A 20234-nucleotide genomic window follows, 5' to 3' on the forward strand; every position below is an offset into this window, starting at 1 on the left:
TAACAAAAGCAATTAATTTTAAAGTCAAATTTAAAATTTACTGTAAAACATCTCAAACTGTTCAAAAAGATTTAGGTAACTTATCGTTCAGTGTTGTTGTTTATCTTTTTCTTTTGACTATATACTGTTTTCCACAATATAAATAATGCCTATTTCACATCTTTGGCATGCACATAATCAAGGCTTGCTGATTCTTGATTCTTGTGGAGAAGATTGTTTCAAAATAAAAGTCATTTAAAGAGCAAAGAGGAAATCCTGAAAGACAAGATGGTGATAGCGAGCGACACGCATTTTTATTTTTTTATTTGACACTTGTCTTTCAAAGTTTCAAAAAGCTGAAAAATGCAAAAATCTGTTTTTGTTAACACACACACACAAAAACAACAACAACAACAGCAACGTTGTCATTTGCCATTCTTACCTGATGGGCAAATTTAAAATAAAACCATAGTATTTAACACAATAAAAGATTGAATGTATAAATAACAATAAACTATAAAAGTAATATTTTAGCACTTGCCTCAGTATTAATTTATTATGATACCAATATTTGCACGATTATTATATTTGATTTGCCATTAATCCAAAGCTTTGCTGTGTTGCTTTTGATCAGAAAATCGACCTAATAGTGATAGTTCACCCAAAAATTAACATTTTGTCATTATTTAATCACCCTCAACCTGACCAGAGTCAACGGCACCATAGTAGGAAGAAAAAGAAAATACTATGGAAGTCAATGGGTGCCGTCAACTGTCTGCTTAACGTACCCACATTCTTTAAAATAACTTATTTTGTGTTCAGCAGAAGAAAGAAACTCATACAAGTTTGGAACAACTTGGGGGTGATGATGACAGAATTTTCATTTTTGGGTAAACTATCCCTTTATCTCACAGTAGCTGTGGATTCTGATGTTTTGTCAGCACGACCGAATCGTTATCGAACTGATTAATTATTCAGCGCCTCGTCAGTATAGGAGGGGTTCCGGACCCGGAAGTCAGATGTTGCTGTTGTTGAGTCACCCCTGACTGGTAACAGCCAGATAGCGGAAAACAACTAGAGATGATGCTGGAGAGCTCGGCATCTTTGAACCTATCCAGAGAGTGAATAAATGCGGGTTTCAATTAGGATATCGCCTTAAGCATTTGTGCTTCAATTTACAAGACTGACGTTTTATCAAAATGATGGAAGAAATTGACAGATTTCAAGTGCCACCAGTAAACCCAGAGATAAAGCTGCTGGTAAGTGCCACTCTCACTTGAATGGAGAAAAACACTGTGTACCTTTACATGTCGTGCTAAATGACACTATGTGTAAAGACAGTAATTCTGTATTAGCCTATCTAACTTAACCTAGCCCACAAACGCTGGTGGGTTACAGATGTCATCCAAAGCATCGGATATTTAGATACAACCGACAAATGCAGTTTGTCTAGAATAGATTGATAACGTTACAATGCCAGCTGTTATTGACATTGACTCAGGTAATAAACAGAATATGTGCAGAATGTTCCGGCCTTTAATGAGACTAAATAATTGATCTCACATTATACAAGTCTCACATTAACAAGTTATATATGTTATATTGTTATATTTGACAGGAATACCTGTTCGTAATTATCGATGTCCAATCCGTAAACGTTTGTTCTTTTGAATCGGATCTTATAATTGAAGCGGTCTGCGCTGTTTGATCACGATTCGGATTGAATCGGTCCGACTCACTATGAATTGGACCAGTAACGTCGGTTTGGTTCAAAATAATAGAACAGATTCATAATACGCTGAGAAGGAATTGATTGAGATTATGCTTGTATATCATTTCTGTGATTAAGTTAGTTACTTTTACAAACTGAATAGAAAATATTTTTTTCTAATTATCTACACTGTAAGTTTTTTTTTTGTGCCTCATCTGAATGTCAGGGACCACGTGATGGTCCCATACGTCATGATGACACAAACCTGTCACTAACGCATTATAAGTAACGTGGGTTACATAATCAGATTTCTTCTCAAGTAACGAGTAAAGTAACACATTACTTTAAAATGCACAACAAAAATATCTGAGTTAATTTTTCAAATAAGTAATGTAAATGACTTTCCCCCCCAATTTATTGACTGGCAGCTCTCCTGTCCCCATGTTGAGATAAAAAGGGAGTGAGGTTCAGAGTTGTGTGCGCTGGCGCTTTGTTAACATGATGGCTATGGTATTTCTAGACTAAATGTGGGCTTGCATTTACTCATTTCACAGCACACAAAAATTGCATAAAAACAGATTAAATATTCCTCAAAACACTGAAATGCAAACTTAGAATATTACGCAAACCTGCAGTAATTATATATGTTAAAGGAGAACTTGGTAACTTTTTTAACTTAATAAAACTGTCTAGAAATCATTTGGATGGTTAAACAACATGTTCTGGTGATATTGGTGACTTTCCCCGCTCCCCCCAGCGTTCTCAGGCGGAAAACCAACCTTGCAACTTGTTCACTACCGTCCCGGCAAGATAGAAATTGGAAGTCTCGTGAGAAGCGAGAACTAGAACGAGAACGAGCGCGAAACACGAATTGCTTTACGGCAATTCGACATTAACACACACGCATGTATGATGTATTACCAGATTACCCACCTCGGTAGACATAGCTCCACGCGATACAGTTGGCTTGCTCCGATCAAAACAAACGCACATGAGCAGCGGTAGAGAGGGGGAGGAGGCCGCCGCAAGTGAGTTTTTTACGACCGTGTTGTGAAACATACACCCTCCCACAGCTGTAGGGGGAGCTCGTGGGGAAAACATGCGACAACAAAAGGGAAAATCAGCAAAGAAGTGACTAGAGTTCGCTAGAGTTACCGAGTTCTCCTTTAAATAACACAAATATACTTTATGTAGCCTAATTAATCTCAATGTCTTTGCTGCTGACCTTTGATGATCCAGTTAAACCATACAGATAAGCAAAAATGACTTTAGATAAACAGCACATTTGTGTTTCTTTTTTTGTTGTTATTGCTGAAGTGTTGAATTTTCTTCTCCTGCATCATTTCAATTTCAGTGTGAAAATGACCTTTACACTTGGCAAAAAAATGTTTTTGTTATTATAAAACAAATAAGCAAGCCCAGCCAAAGTGAGGAAAAGTAACAAAAGTAACGTAACACATTACTTTCCATAAAAAGTAACTTTATAACGCAATTAGTTACTTTTTCAGGGAGTACACAAAGTAAACGCAAAGTATCAGTTCTTTTAAGCATCAGTTTCAATTTGTATATTAAGTTAAACACAATACTGTAGAATTTAACATATGTATATAAGAAAACACAAGGATGATAATCACAAACAATACAAGTCTGAAAGCACTTGAATTGTATAGATTTGTTCTCATCTTCCCATTCAGACAGTAGTAGCAGCAGACACATCTTGAATTACTTATTTGTTTTAGAGCTTTTGTTAATGCATTGATTTCCAGTGAAGTAGGTTTTCATTCAGTTAGTAGCCTGTATTTTCTGGGTGAACTGAAATCCGCACCTTAGAATATGCTGGATTGGTGAGATCCGGCCTGGAGTGATATTGTCATTCTTTTTTCATTGGCGCCTCACTATTCCCAACGTGCTGCAGACCCAGCTGTTACCCTATACAACAAACTGTGCTTTCTCATGCTAATTCATTCTTCTGTGGGCAGAAAAGGACAGACCCACTGCAATATGGCACCTGCTTTTCAAAGAAGAATGCTTTTCCTTTCAGGAATTTAGTATTTAGACTTTCCTGTTTATTGTAATCATCACACCTTTTTCTTTTTTTTAGATGTCTTGTCTATACATAGATGAAGATGACATTCTATTAGAGCTCTAAATGAGTAAAAAAAAACAAGAAGCACTCATTTTAATTTCAGAATGTCATGTGCTTGGATAAAAGGAGGTCAGTAATAACAGTACGCTACCACGGTCCTTGCTAGATTTTGCAAGTAGGGCATTTTCCTGGATGAGAATCTTTTGTTAGTCCTAGAACAACTTTCCTGTCAAACTAACAGGAACAGACCACACAAAAATTCAAAATCTGTCATAATTTATTCACCCTTATGCCGTTCCAAAGCTGCATGACGGCAGAGCACAGAAGAAGATATTTTGAAGAATGCTGGAAACCAAGAAGTTTTGGTTCCCATTGACTTACATTGTATTTTTTGTCCTCACAATGGAAGTCAGTGGGAACTGAAACTGTTTGGTTACCTACATTCTTCAAAATATGTTCTTTCGTGTTCCACTGAACAAAAAGTCATACAGTTTGGAATGACATGAGGGTGAATAAATAATGACAGAATTGTCATGTTTGGGTGGACTATCCCTTTAAATGAGTGGGAAATTTAATATATATTCTGGTTTTATTTTTATGAAATTTTTTTATGAGGCATCTGTTTATCGGTTGTCCCTATATGGGACATATAGGCTAGAGCAACTGTTAGTCACCTTATGGATCATGCTTTGCTGTGATTGGTCCCAAGTACATCATGTCATATAATCCCACCAATCCTTTTTTATCTCTTCAGCTGTGTCAGCATTCGCTCATCTTCTTCTAGTTCATCAACCTGCATCACCAAAATGCCATATTGACATGACATGGGGGCAGAGAGGGCATAAGGATCCTGGTGTTCAGATCATAAGATCCCACATGACATCATTAGCCTATGTTTGCTTGATGTTAAAAGTTGACCTTCTCATTGACACCCATTTTAAAATCCTTGAAACGTTGTGATTTAGCACAAGACCTACAGGTGTGCAGTGTGGATTCGCCATGTTTAACTAGCCACAATCTTGTTTTTGATGTGTTTCTATGGATTTGTGAGTCTTGCATTGCTCTAATGTAGACTCACTTCATGGTTTCAGTGCTGATAGTTTCTATAGATTTCTGATCAATTTAATCTTGTGACAACATGCTAAATCAGCTTTAAACCATGAGAACAGAGATTAGGGTTGCATCAGATATCATGGCTCTATAGTGCTCACTCTTGGTTTTCTCCAGTAGATGCTGCATACATTTCACGGGCAGTTGTACATGTAGCCAGTGGAATATGCGTGACTTTGATGGTGTGCTAGGTGGTGTTGCTCTGAGATTGGTGTAGCCTGTGTAATCTAACAAAGGCTGTCTGGGAAGCCCAATACGTCAGCTTACACAACAAAGTCCTTTGTAGACCGCAAAATCAAAAGACAGATAGTTGTTTTTCTGTTATTTATGTTGATGTGAAGCATTACCCCTTGCTTGTGTTGTGTTCTGATGCTCGGAAAAATGAAAATGATACTGTGGTTCCAGTAACAGCTTCAGATCGAGATGACAGTGTACTTTATACTCAGCATATGATTAGATGCTTTAGGAGCTTGATGGTATCCTGCTGGGCTATTACCCACAATCCCCAGCTGGTCTCTTTAGCTGGTGCTGAGCTTAAAGGGTTTGTGAGAACCCTGCCAGGCCTACAGCTGGCACTATGCCACCGCTGAGCCAGTGGGCAAAGAGGTTGCCTTCAACAACAAGGCTGCTTCCTCCTCCATGTTTGGTAAGCAATTTTCTTTATGATAGCTTTTTTTTAACATCCAATGACCCCTTCAAAGGTTTTAGCATCATTTACTCACCGTTAACATGAGTTTGTCATGTTGATCCATTCCAGGCATTTCATATTGCCTTCTGATAATGATATTTCTGATAGGTGGTCAGTGGAAAAGTTTAGAAATTGTTATTTATAGCATTTATATAGTATGTATTTATATTTTAATTAGCTTATTTTTTAATATTTTCTTTAATTTGCAGTTTTAATAGTAAATATTTCTGTATAGCCTTTTAGTAATTGTAGTATTTTTATTTTAGAATGTATATATTTATGTAAATTGTAACTATATTTCATCTAAAAAGATACACGATGATGGCCTAAAGAGTCTCAAGTGGCCACATCCAATGAAGGCAGGCTTTTTGAGGTCACAATAGGCGCTCTGTTAGCTTGGGTGTGCTCTCAACATTTTCTCCAACAAGCTCCCTCTGTTCTGTCTCTCCCGGTCCCTGGTGATGTCACTGAGCACTCAGACCCTACATATTAAAGGCTCAAGCAACAAAACATGTCTGGTGTCATGCAAGCCAGCTATGCAGGAAGTACCAGTCGGTTACCATGACAGCTAGAATCTCCCTCCTTTCCTCCATCTCTCATCCGAGCAGCTGTGCAGAAAGGAAGCTGTGGAGAAGAGAGGGTGTGGCTCAGACTTCAAGTTTGAGTAGTAATGAAGGCTTGTAAATTTTACATTGTACAATAAGATGGTAAGATATATCCAGCCATCCGTCTGTCTGATATAATATGTATAATAGGGGTGTAGTCACGGTTTGGTACTATTTCGGTACAATAGGAAAAAAAATCGTATTTTGGTTTAGGGTCCAATTAACTACGACTTTTGCCTCAATAAACTCCTAATTACTGCTTATTAATAGTTAGTAAGTTAGTTGATAAGTTTAGGTATTGGATTAAGAATGTAGAATATGGTCATGCAGAATAAGGTGTTAAAGGATAATTCCGATATTTAGCACTTTGAGTCTCTTTTCTGGTTTGTTTTGGATGAACTAGAGAGAAATTTTGACAATGGGTCCTGTCTCGACTTTTTGACTCGTTTAGAATCGCCTTTGACCGCTTCAGAGTGGCTGGCTACGGGCATGCACGAACATGTCCTTAAAACAACCCTTAACGTTCGTTTTCAAAACTGTGCAACTCACCGAGTGGTTATGCTGTTCGTTGATGTTCCAAAACAAGTAGCGTAGCGAAATACAGTTTCTGTCGTGTTTTATTTGGCATTTTGTAAAATCCAATTGATTTCTGTTGGAGGACTCATTGCTCGTTGATATTACTGCGCTTCAGACTCAAATATCGAGCGGAAGTTTATACGCGGAGGTATCTGAAAAAATAGTTCCACTATAGCAAATAACACGGATTGAAATCATACATTGCGCCGATATATTTGTTTTTAATCATTAACGAACAGCATAACCACTCGGTGAGTTGCACAGTTTTGAAAACGAGCGTTAAGGGTTGTTTTAAGGACATGTTCGTGCATGCCCATAGACAGCCACTCTGAAGCGGTCAAAGGCGAGTCAAAAAGTCGAGACAGGACCCATCGTCAAAATTTCTGTGTCCACCACTCTAGTTCATCCAAAACAAACCAGAAAAGAGACTCAAAGTGCTAAATACCGGAATTATCCTTTAATATTTGCTTTATAAACAGCCAATATCCTAGTAATATGCATGCTAATAAGCAACTAGTTAATAGTGAGAATTAGATCCTTAACTAAAGTGTGACCATATAGTTGGTATGTAATGTTGTAAGAAGTTTTAATTGTATTTTTTAAGTAAAAAAATTTGCTGTGACTTTCTGTGTTTACACAGTCTATTGTGAGTTTTCGACTGCACAGGCCCTAACATCTATCTCTGGTCTCAGAATCAATAAGTCGCTGGAGCACAGCTGTGAAAGCAAATCTGAGACGTTTTGATAGAGATGCATTAAAATGACCCGTTCCAGCGACAGCATGGTGACATTGTGCTGACTCGTGTTATTTTACCAATAGAATTATACACCCTCTGACTCACCAGATACCATTATTTACTACCAATCCGATATTTGCTGTCTGTTTTTTTTATCAGCACACTGATCTGAGCATGGTTGAAATATATAGTTTTGCATCAGAGAGTGCCCTTCTCCTCTACATTGTTTCAGATTTGGAAGGTTTTTCTGTTTACACTCTGAACTCATATTGAAACCGCTTCCTCCAAATCCATTTGTCAATTGATCGATTTTGGAAATATGTAGTTTTGCACATTGCTAATAACTAGGGTCTGCCCGTGAATGTAGTGTTACATCTGATTGTGCTTTTTTTTCCCAGGATCCTGCGGAAACGTCCACTTTGGAGGCTGAAACAGGAACGAGAGAACCGGAGTCAGTCGCTATCAACTACAAGCCCTCTCCGCTGCAAGTGAAGATAGGTAAGGCACTTTCTCATTCAGCCAGGGATCTGACTACGCCATATCGTCACCAGTGTAATTTGTCCATTTGATTGTAAAAGTGACTGTATTGATTTTCCCGCTGATACTGTGATTGTGAAGCAAATGGCTTGGAGCGAGATTTAAGAAGCGGCCGTGTGAAATAGATGGCCATGGTTTTCGATAAGCAGAAGTGTAATGAGTCTTCAAGTCAGAGTTTCTCAGAGAACATGTAACTGCAGTCTTTCAAATACAATTGTGGAGCTTTGTGGGCTTTCCTTTTCTTAAAGGAAATTTTAAATAAATAACATTAATTTCTGTGTAATTTGGGGGGGAAATATCCTTCTGTTGAATTAAAAAAAGCTCAATTTAACTGTCAATAATTTAATAATAGTAGTAATTTATATATAATGCAAAACATATATTATAAATAGACATCATATTAGTTATCAGCCATAACATTAAAATTATTGGTAGTCTGCATTGGGGGAAAAAACAGTTTTCAACTATAAGGTGTTATATATTTTTTTTTCATTGAATTTTATATTTTAAATTCATTGTAATGTTTAAGTTCTATTCATTTTATTATATATATTTGTTTTTTATATTTCTATTTAGCTTTAGTCTATTTTTATTTAAATTTTAGTTTTAGTAATTTTAGTACTTATTTCAGTCTGTTGCCAAAGCAACATTTCAATTTTTTTGTTTTAAGTTTTTAAAAGTGTAAGTTTAATGAACATTAACAACATTGCAAACCTTAACATTAAGGTTATTGTTTGCTATCAGTATTGTCCAAAGAGAAAAGTTTAAAAAAGGAGGCTTTGAGGAGTAGAAATAAAGTCTATTTTATGTCTTGAACAATGTCTTGAACTTTTAGATCCTCCATGATTTTCAGAAAAAGAAATTCCCCCCACTAAAAAAATATTTCACTGTTTCATTGGCTAACAGCAGAAAGGAAAACAGCATTGCTTATTGCTCAGCCCTGTTTCTGTGTTTAGACATGTTCGGTTAGGGCTTCCTGAAATACAGCAGTTGCTGTTGTTAATTAAACTTCACTTTACAGTCCTCACTCTGACAGCCGTATTACTTACGGCACCGCAGAGAAATCTCTCCCACACACACACACACATGCAGGCCAGTGTGTGTAAGTCAAGCAGAAGTCAACCTCAGACTTCATGCCTGAAGAAACTGTTCTCCAGCCAGAGAACCATGCAGAATGGAGAATATTAATAAGACTAGTCTCAACGCATAATAAAACTGTATGTGTTGCCATGGTATTGATCTGGATTTAAAAGAACACACTGTGGTTAAATATGTATGCAGAGGAGACTCAAAGTTACATACTAGGTATTACTTTTGTATTTGAATTTACTTCGCGACTGTTAAATGAGTACGTTCTATATATTAAGAATGTGTATAATATGAATGATATTCAGACATACTACATACGCCATGATGCTTCTGTCACATGACCCACCCGTGTTATTTACGTCTGTGGAAGAAATATTCCACAGTTTCACTGCCTTTCATAAACCCTCTCCCGTGGCCTCATGGGATAGTAAAGTGCCCATCAAATGCGCTCTTCAGAATCTCTGCAGAAGTAGTCGGTCATCTGGGTACTTTTTCGAATTCAGGATCTACTGTTTTTCAATTACTATGTATACAGATATACTTCTATTTTTGGTACTATACTATATATTAGGGAAGTATTTGATTTCTGATGCAGCATCTGTCTTCAGTATGCAGTTGGCTCTAAGAATGAAGACCAATCACAATTCCGTATGCAAATATCATGATGACACCTTCGCTGTTTGTTACATTTTGAATGCTGAACATTCTATCAATGTAAGTCAATGGGAGGTTTTCAAAATTGATCTTAATTGTTCTTAATTCATTCTTTTGGTAGAGAAACAACGAGAACTCGCGAGGAAGGGCTCGGTGAAGAATGGAACTGTGGGTAGTCCAGTCAATCAGCAACCCAAGAAAAATAATGTTATGGCCAGAACAAGGTGAGACTTCTCCACCATCATTTTCATGAGTTATAACTTATAAAGGGTGTTTTCACACTTGTAATTCAGTTCTTTTGGTTAGTTTTGAGACAGAACTTACCGAAGATCCAAAACAATGCTATGTGCTGGGCTAGATGCGCTCGTTGTATGTGCGTACACATGGTGCTATTTTTACCAGCTGAGAACTCTTGAACAGCTTATGAAATGTGTAAAGGAGACACAACAGTGCCAGGAATTCCTCCATTCCTGGAGGAACATATAAAAACGAAGATCTGCTGCTGCGGCGCTTCTGACACCTGTACTGAAATGTAATGGTCAACATAGATTTAATGACGAGAAGAACTAGATACATGTTTGAGCATGTCGTTTTTAGGGTCGCATCCTGTGACATTGTTTTTGTTTCGTTTAGATGTCTTTGGTCTGTGTTGCATTTAAACCACACCAGAGTTCGTTTGGAAGCGGACCAAGACCTCCTGAAAAGTTGGGTCTCGGTCCACTTGTTTGGCGCACACCAAAGTTCGGATGGCAGCATTCACACTTATGGTTCATTTTTTATAAGTGTGAACGCTGCCATCCGTACTTTGGTGTGCGCCAAACAAGTGGACCGAGACCCAACTTTTCAGGAGGGCTTGGTCCAGAGTTCATTTTAATCAAACCAAACCTGCCAAGTGTGAACACTTAAAACTACTTTCTTACCAAACCAACGAATGGTTCTCAGATGAAACATTTGTGCATGAGAAACACCATATATGTTTTTATTATTGGAAACATTTTCATTAAAACAAATTTATGGCCTCATAATAATGGTTGATTTTAGTATATCTAAAAATATGAACAGCAACAACATCAAATCGTATAAACAGCAGTTTTATATGAAGGCTGTACGATCTGTGAATGTTAATTAGTGTTAGTGCAGTCCTTCTGCCATCTCACCGGTCCCTGGTGTCCTGTTAGGATTAGCGCAAATGCTAGAACCCGTCCGCAGGCCTGTTTTAGAGCATATAGCTTTAGGCCTGAAGATTAGCTGCACACAGGCCTGCTTACGGTATTCTAAAAGCCTGAGGGCCAGAGATTAACTTCATCCTGAGAGGAGGAACAAAAGATTCTCCAGCTCTGGCTAATGTAACAGGGTTTGATGATGTTAAACTCAGCCATGCCCCTAATTTATATGATTTCCCTTGCCAGGACAAATCGTCCTAGTACTTAAGGATTTGGAAAAATTGGATGCTAAAATTAAAGGTTAATAGATAAAAATAAAACCTAAAAAAAAGAAAAAAGAAATGACTGCTTCTGTTTTTTGCGGGTTCTTAATAGTGACATGTAGATATATCAGGTAATATGTGGCCATTTTAGATTAATGGTATTGTGCCTGTGGATAGAAAAGATAAAGAATTTTAATTAGATTTTATATATATATATATATATATATATATATAAATGACAAATTGTTTTAAATAATACAAATGCAAAATAGAAGAATATAATTGTCTCTAGTGGCCATCAGCAACACAACTTTCTAGATATTGGCTATTGAAAGATAATGGCTATTGAAAAACCCATATCACCTTTCCAGTCAATCACTGTGTGGCAGATCATCATCAAAGCAATGTGTATAAGTACCTATAATTGCATACATTGATATGTATATGAATAGACATGGGCTTTGATTTCACTGGTCTGACAGCCTCTTCCTTTTTCCCACTTTCATTACAGGTTGGTTGTACCTAATAAAGGGTATTCCTCCTTAGACCAGAGTCCAGATGAGAAGCCGCTTGTAGCACTGGACACTGACAGGTATGACACACTTCACATTAAAAACTTCACCCTGTTCTTCTCTGGGAAATGCTCTGGAAATCTTTCATGATTATTTCAGAATGCTTCACTGCTAGGGAAGGATTAGAATGTATCAAACGATGAGATGGAAATAAATCCTCTAATTAAAGCTTTATGCCATTTTCCTAGCAGATGTAAAGCCAGCCATCTCCATCTGAAAAGAACCTGACATTTAATCAGAATACCAGCTAATTTGAAAGCGACTAAAGCTGGTGCGATTTCAGACTGGTGTGAGAAACTGGCAAAGCATAAAAGATTTAAAATGAATGTGCTTTCCTGATGGCAAAGCGAGACCCTTCAACTTCAGCAAAATTAATCATCATTTGCTTTTGCAAAAAGTCATTACAGAGATGAACAAAATTGTCCAGAAAGTCTCATTACACCATGCGTTAAACTTTAAGGAGCACTTTTACTTCAAGTGGACATATTATAAATTGTTGTAGCATTTTCTGAGATCATTGATTATTAACTTTATTATTAACATCATTTTTCATAATTTGTTTTCACATGATTATTGTCCACATGATCCTCCAGAAATCATTCTAATATACTGATTTGAAGCTCAAGAAACATTTTTTATTATTATTATCAATGTCAAAATGTGCTTCATATTTTTGTGAAAACCATGCATTTTCTGCATTTTTTGGATGCAACTTCTTACATGAACACATCGATTCACTTCAGAAGGCCTTTATTAACCCCCGCAGAGTCGTGTGGAGCACTTTTATGATGGACAGATGCACTTGTATGGACTTAAAACAGAAACTGCCATTCACTGCCATTATAAAGCTTGGAAGAGCCAGGACATTTTTGAACACAACTCCGATTAAATTTGTCTGAAAGAAGAATGTCATGTACACCTATACAAATTTACTCCAACAATGTGGGGTCACAGGTGAAGAACCCTTTTATAATCTAAAGAACCTTTTGTGCAATGGAAAAGGTTCCTTGGATGTTAAAAGTTCTTCATGGAACCATATACCCCAACAAAGAACCTTTTAAGAACCTTTATTTTTAAGAGTATAGGATGACTTGAGGGTGAGTAAATCATGGGCTAATTAAACTAAACTAATTAAACTAACCCTTTAAAGGGATAGTTTACCCAAAAATGAAAATTCTGTCATCATTTACTCACCCTCAAGTTGTTCCAAACCTGTATGAATTTCTTTCTTCTGCTGAACACAAAAGAAGATATTTTGAAGAATGTCGGTAATCACGTCAACTGTCTGATTACCGACATTCTTCAAAATATCTTCTTTTGTGCTCTCGGTGCAGAATCACCATTAACAGTACAGTTCTGGCCAGGATTTGTCTTGTGTCTAGGATTCTAGCCCTGAGAGTTGAGAAAAAGCAAGTAAACATGTTTGTTGACAGCAGTCCAAAGCACTTGAAGTCATCGGTATCATTTGTGTGGCCTACACCCTTCTGTAATGAGATGTGTCACGGCATGTGTTCAGCCATAATAGCGTGGTTGCTGTTCAGTACAGATGATCAGGCCCAGCGTGCAGCGTCTCACACAGATGGGTGATGTTTTCTGTGCTGCCAGCTGTCTACTGGATATCTGTGACCTCAGCTGCCTGCACTTGCGATTAAGTCATGTTTTAGGTCACCCGTCCTTCATTGTCTCTCTCTCTCTGTTTTTCTATTTCAGCCTTGCTGTATATAACACTCATTCCCTGACATTTAGTACGTACACCCACTGTCTGTCACATGCTCAGACGTTCTGTCCATCACAAGCCTCGTACAGACTCTTCCAACACTCATTCTTGCCTGTGTTCTTGTTCGTTTATTGGAGAGCTCAGCTTGTAATTACAGCATAAATCAACAAAAGGCTCCAGATTGTCGCTGTTGATTTTTCCTGATAAAATAATTTGGCTGAAATGTCATCTTCACATTCCTCTCTCTCTCTCTCTCTCTCTTGCTCAACTGTGACTAAATAAAGTCTCATTTGTAATTATAAAAATGTGTCTAATATGACTAGAAACATAAGAGGAGTCCACATGTTGAAAGAAATCACAACATTTAATGTGACGGCTTTATTTGATGTATCTCAACAGAAGTTTGCTGACTCTTCATTTTATGTATTTGTATATATTTTTGTATTTATTTATTTATATAGCACCTTTCAGGCTACAAAAGTGCTGGACAATGCAAAAAATATAAACAATCAACAATAAATACAATATAAAAAATAAAGAAAACGGAAAAAAACACTACAAAACAATAAAATAACCATTATAATAATGTCAAAATGCAAGTGAGCACAGGTATGACTTTTAACAGTCTTAAAAATATTTCAAGTTGGGGAAGATCTTACCCCACTGGGCAGGTTTCACATAATCTTGGACCAACGACAGAAAAGGCGCGATCACTCTTGGATTTGAGACGCACTCTTGAATTATAAGGCTTAATAAGCTCAACTAAATATTCTGGAGCCATTCCGTAGATTGCTTTTAGAAATTTTGTAATTTATGTGTAGTTTATGTGAGCAATTTCTTATGAGGTTTGCTGCAAAGGGACAGATTAATTGGTCTGTTGCTGTTTATCTGAAATCAAGGTGTCCAATTGTGACAGTGTAACTCCTGTTGTTGTTTTTTTTAGTGACGATGACTTCGATATGTCCAGATACTCATCGTCTGGATATTCCTCAGCCGAGGTGAGATGTCTAAGGGGCCAGGTATTTATGCACTGAAATAGTCACTTAACCATTTGCCATCCCATAGCCTTAAACTCTTCTCTACAGTACACAGTTACAATAAATTGACTGCTAATTCAATGGCATATTTACAGTCGCCTATTTTATTTTTTTTTATTTTAAAGTGGCATCATGTCATAGAGCATGTCCTGTCATAGAATAAACCCTAATGTTTTAAAGGTTTAGTTCACACAAAAATTATAATTGTATTATTAATTTATATATTTTTTTATATTATAATTGTACCAAAATGATATAAATTCTCTGATCACTAACAATTTAGTTTAATTCTGTTTTTTTGCCACAGCAAATAAACCAAGATTTAAACATTCAGCTTCTGAAGGATGGCTACCGATTGGACGAAATCCCCGATGATGAAGACCTGGACCTCATCCCCCCTAAATCAGTCAACCCTACCTGCATGTGCTGCCAAGCCACTTCCTCCACAGCCTGTCAAATTCAGTAACCCCACCCTCACTTGAACCCCTCTTGTCCCAACCCTGTGAGTTAAGCTCACAGTTAGTATCCTCAGCATAGAGTAACTGCTAAAGAAGTTAAAAACAATAGAATGGGTGAATTAAAATGAGTATAAAATAGGGGAAAAATAATGAATGAAAATGCACAAGTATGTAACTGTCATTGGTTCCTCCTATGGTAGGATGCGAGTCTTTGTATCATCACCAGAGGGCGCTAGACTTAGGTGTGGATAGCTGTAAGATTTGTTGAAGTGTATATAAATGCATGGTGCAACATTAAAAACGATACAGCTGCTCAAGTATCTTTTAAAACAGAACAAAAATTACCATTTCACACTATAGACTCCTCAATACCCCAAACTTTTTTGTCTTAAAAGGGTCATGACATGGATTGTTTTAAATTATTTTAATATGTTCCTTAAGGTTCACTGTTAATAAAGGTTTTTTGCACACACAAAAAAAAATATATATATAAATGTGGAAAAACAATTATTTTTTAACCCTCATTCTGACCCTCTGTCTGAAATGATCTGTTTTTAAAGGGCGGCCTCTTTAAGGCTTGTCATTAAACAGCTTCTGTTATGATTGGCTAAAGTCACTGCATAGGAAATCGTACGAGCGGTCACTCGATATTGCACGTGAGTAAGTGTTTTGAAAACATTGTCCATATAAAACTATCATTTACAGACAAAGCATTATGAAATCATTTAGGTCTACTTACGGGTTGTGATGCAACTGCTGTCAGATTCAATACAGCTGACTGCTTCATCTTTAACTCTCCATTACACTGTGCCTCGTTTACAAAACAATCTGCAGTCAAATTATCTGAACAAACATATAACCCTCCGACGCGATCCAGGACGCCATTTAAAGATAAACCATCCAGTAGTTCCTGATGCTGGTACACTTCTAAAGTCTTTACAGAGACGCAAACCAGTGTTTTAACAGGATCGTTCCTTAACGCTTCTATTTACTCTTCGATTTGTCGTCTTGTCGGCAGACTCAAGTAAATTGAACGGGCATCTGTGTACTGTTTCCAGTGTAGACAGCGTCAGTGATTATAATGGATTCTATTTGCTTTTGACGCAACGCTCACATCCAGTGTTGGCAAATGTCAACTGTTAAGCGTCTGAATGCCAGTGGGCGGGGCCTATGGGACGTTGATGTATAACTATTCGTCGATGTATGCTCTGGAGGCAGGCATATGCAAATGTATTTGTGTGACATCACAAGTCCACCCATATCAAAACAAGTTGTTTTTGGAGCTTGATTAAATAAATGCTTAGTTTATAATGAGAAGGACATTTTAAGCTCTGAAACTTGCAGGATGTTTTAATAGTACAAAGAGCTCTTATATGTCAAAAGAGGCAAATCTGATTTCTCATGTCATGACCCCTTTAAAAAAAAACACAGTCAAACAGGAAGGGCCTCTTTACAGCAAACCAGAAATGTGTTCCTTTTAACTTAAACTTATTTAAAAAATATATATTAATTTATAGAATAATATTATTTTGAACTTTCGTCAGACCTAATCATTTTATTTTTTATTTAAAGTCATTTTTGTTTATAGGTTTAACCAAGCGAAATTGAAAATCTTTTTTGGGTATCACTGCTCTAAAATATCTGCCTTTGTTTAGCTGATGCTTTATAAGGACATATATATGGACAAATGTGCTTGTTTTCTAATGAAAGGGAGTGTATAGTGACCAGGTGAATTCTCAGATCATTTACATTTTAAACTTATGTATTAATATATTATCAGTAGCTTTGTAGCAAACACTAATAAAAGGAATACTCTTAGGTTGTGTTCACACTTGACAGGTTTGGTTTGGTAAAAACAAACTCTGCTGCGATTGTTCTGTTAGTGCGGTTCAAGTGTGAAGTGAGCCGAGACCCCTGAAAAGCGAACCTCCAAACGCACTCTGACGAGGTTCGACTGAAATATGAACGCAACATGGACCAAAGGCATCTAAACGAACCAAAAACAGGACATGATGTCAGTTTGCGACCCTAAAAAGGACAGAATGCCATGCACACTGAAGTTGCCCATTACAGTTCTATACAGGCGTCAGAATATCCTTCTTGCAGCAGATCTACATTTATGTTTAATAGAGAAATTACTAGTTATGTTTTGACTCCTTTACACATTTTCTAAGCAGGTCAAGAATTATCAACTGGTAAAAATACCATTATATCTACTGTATGCACATACAACGAGCATTGTTTTGGATGTTCAGAAAGCTGTTTTTTTGGTATCTTTAGTTTCGGTCTTAATGACGGTGTGAATGCTAAGTGAACCAGGACTAGCTATATGTATGATTGATCTGAACTACAAGTGTGAACACACCCTGAAATTGAGATATAGAAGACACTAATCTGCTACGATACTGACAGCAGGTGTTATTCTTACGTCAGGGAATCTCATTGAATAGTTGAGATGTGTTTACTAATGGAGACTCTTTATAGAACTTATTTTTTGTTTTTATTGTAAGGTTTAGATCAGGGTTGCTGCACACAAACCTAACACTGTTAAACTGGACTAAGGGAATTGTAATCACCTTAAAGAGATAGATCACCCAAAAATTCAAATTTTGTCACCATAGTATTTTCTTTCCTACTATGGAAGTCAATGGGGTCCATCAACTGTCTCGGTAATATCTTCCTTTTGTGTTCAACAGAAGAAAGAAACTCGCACAGGTTTGGAACAACTTGTGGGTGAGTAAATGATGACAGAATTGACATTTTTGGGTGAACTATCCCTTTAAATACTAGTTTTCCAAGATAAACTAAAAATGTACCTCTAGATAAGACAGATAAGATTATTCGGTACAATTTTCTGATTCAGTGCATTTCATTTTTGAGAGCTCCTTGTTTTGAGAATTTTGGAGGTTTGTTAGAGAGGGAAGAACGCTTGCATTAATTTACTTGAAGATAATAGCAGCTGCCAGATACATATGCCATAATAGATACCATACAATAGATTTTATTCATCTGATTTGTGCCAAAATGCATTGTTTCTTTATTTTATAGATGGAACGGGCATTAAAAGCCTTTGGCCAACATTCAAAATGATGCCAGAAATCAATTTTACACTTCAGTGCTCTCGCCTTTATGGTAATTTTTAAAGTGCAATACCATTTTGTCAGACATTAAGTGTTGTACCCTGGGATAGAATACTCTGAGTTTGCGGTTTCGCTTCAATTGAATGCCTTTCTTCATAAACATCTTTATAAATTCATCTCAGCTGTGTGGCTAAATCTCTATCACGTCTGTTAAGCAACATCGAACACTCAGAGTATGAAGGTCCTTGCGTCGATTTGAAGATTGTACTGTTCTGTAGAGTATTTGTCTTCTGTGTGTCATGAAACTGTTGTTGATTTTGTAGAACACTCAGAGCACCTTATCGTCTTGCATGTACATTGCCACCCAGTCGCCGTTGCCAGCTGTATTTAGATGCCCCTTTGCACCAAGCACATACCCTAGTAACACTCCAGTATTTATCTGATGTAGTAAATTAAGAGAATGTATGAAGGGAGATTATGATATAGCATGTTTTATATGCTGCTGTTCAAAAGTTTGGGATCAGTAAGGACATGTTTTATTCAGCAAGGATGCATTAAACTGATCGAAAAGTGACAATAAAGACTTTAACGGTTACAAAAGTTTTCGACTTCAAATAAATGCTTTTGAACTTTCTAATAATCAAGGAATCCTGTTAAAAAGTATCATGGTTTCCACAATAAATAGTAAGCAGCACAACGGTTTTCAACATTGATAATGAGAATAATAAATATTTCTTGAGCATCAAATCAGCATATTTGTATGACTTCTGAAGGATCATGTGACAGCGGAGACTGTAATGAAATTCAGCTTTACCATCACAGGAATAAATGACATTTTACAGTTACATTTATTTTAGATTGTTATAATATTTCACAATATTACAGTTACTGTATTTTAGAGACCTCTTTCAAAAACATTTAAAAAAATAGTACCGACCTCAAACTTTTGAACAATAATGTAGATCTGATGTATAAATTGACAGTCTTTTTAATGTGGATCATTATATCACTCTATAACTTCAGAACAGTATTATGACATCTTTTCTTTTTACTGCTTTTCAAGTGGATACGGAACACAACAATGCAAACTCCCCAAAACGTTCTTTGCTGTATTAATATGCAGGCAAATATTTCATACTACACTGAAGAGTAAAGGTGCATTCACTAAGTATTTCTTTTTTTTGTATGTTATGGTGTCAACTAGGGGATTGAACATCATGCAGATGTTTTCAGTTGCCAATGCCATTGTTAATTTATTTGACAAGGGAAAATGCCATGTTTCAGTGGTATAGCTCTTAGCTTAGCAATAGATAACCTACAAAATGCCTGTTCTATAAGCTCTCAATAGATATGTAAGTGAATAATTTGATTGCAAGTTCCCTTAAGCCCCTTGTCTGCCGTTTCTCTCATGGTACTTATAGACGTGCCATAAGACTGACTGATCTGTGTATGTGATGAATGAACATGTCTGTCATCCTCTGCGTCTGCTTTGGTTCGAGATAAACACTCCGCTGTGTAACGACTAAATCATTGTCCATTCTCTGTTACTACACTGAAGTAGAGTATGCCTTAATTGAAGCTATACAATGGGTCATGTTATTTATTGCAAGTGGTATGTTTTTCATTCATTTATTTAACATTTTGTTTTTTGTTTTATTTTCTTTCCTTCATATTTCCCCCCCTTCTGTCGATAAATATGATTGTAAAGACATGAACAGTTTCCATACCAGTATTTAACAATGTTTGTTGTTCTGTGTAGTGAATCATACCAGTAAATACATCTGAAATATACAATTGCAACTCTCTTGTCCTGTGTATTTTTATGCATATATCCCACCAAAAAAAAAAAAAAAAAAAAAAAACAGACACGCTTGACAGTAATTATATGCTAAATTTTAATTTATAAAAACAATGTTTATAAAATAAAATGTAATTATTCTACTATATATATATATATATATATATATATATATATATATATATATATATATATATAGTAGAATAATTACATTTTATTTTATAAACATTGTTTTTAAACAATGTCAATAAACATTGACTGCCCATTGACATTGACATTTAGCCACATTTCTTCCAATTTTGGGGTTTTGTTCCAATTTTTTCTTCCAGCTGGGAAGAGGGGTTTGGAAATGTTGTAGGTTGTCTGGGATTGGAG

At 36.4% G+C, this 20234-nt stretch overlaps 1 protein-coding gene across 6 annotated transcripts; it reads left to right on the forward strand.

Moving 5' to 3' along the window:
* The first annotated feature begins 966 nt into the window (after positions 1-966).
* On the forward strand, positions 967-19861 carry fam219aa (family with sequence similarity 219 member Aa). 6 transcript variants are annotated; one of them, XM_084137079.1, is made up of 8 exons: positions 976-1238; positions 7890-7989; positions 9893-9995; positions 11709-11789; positions 14430-14484; positions 14831-14985; positions 17678-17714; positions 18030-19861. In XM_084137079.1, exons 1-8 carry the CDS (start codon positions 1179-1181, stop codon positions 18069-18071), a joined length of 633 nt encoding a protein of 210 aa, XP_083993205.1. In that variant the 5' UTR covers positions 976-1178; the 3' UTR covers positions 18072-19861. The 6 variants fall into 6 exon arrangements, 4 of the variants coding, with proteins under 4 accessions (XP_083993206.1, XP_083993205.1, XP_083993208.1 ...); XR_014609258.1 differs by having other exon boundaries at positions 997-1238; positions 14831-15025; XR_014609259.1 differs by having other exon boundaries at positions 1024-1238; positions 14430-14505; positions 14831-15025; positions 18030-18130.
* Positions 19862-20234: the final 373 nt, after the last annotated feature.

Source organism: Abramis brama, assembly GCF_963993115.1.
Source record: "Abramis brama genome assembly, chromosome: 15".
Classification (NCBI taxonomy): Eukaryota; Metazoa; Chordata; class Actinopteri; order Cypriniformes; family Leuciscidae; genus Abramis; species Abramis brama.

Bases quoted from the DNA above. Each gene is read 5' to 3' on its own strand.
- fam219aa (XM_084137079.1), top strand. From the start codon at position 1,179: ATGATGGAAGAAATTGACAGATTTCAAGTGCCACCAGTAAACCCAGAG. The intron at 9,996-11,708 runs GTGAGACTTCTC...CTTTCATTACAG, and splicing joins AATGTTATGGCCAGAACAAG to GTTGGTTGTACCTAATAAAG. The intron at 14,986-17,677 runs GTAACCCCACCC...TGTGTTCAACAG, and splicing joins TCCACAGCCTGTCAAATTCA to AAGAAAGAAACTCGCACAGG.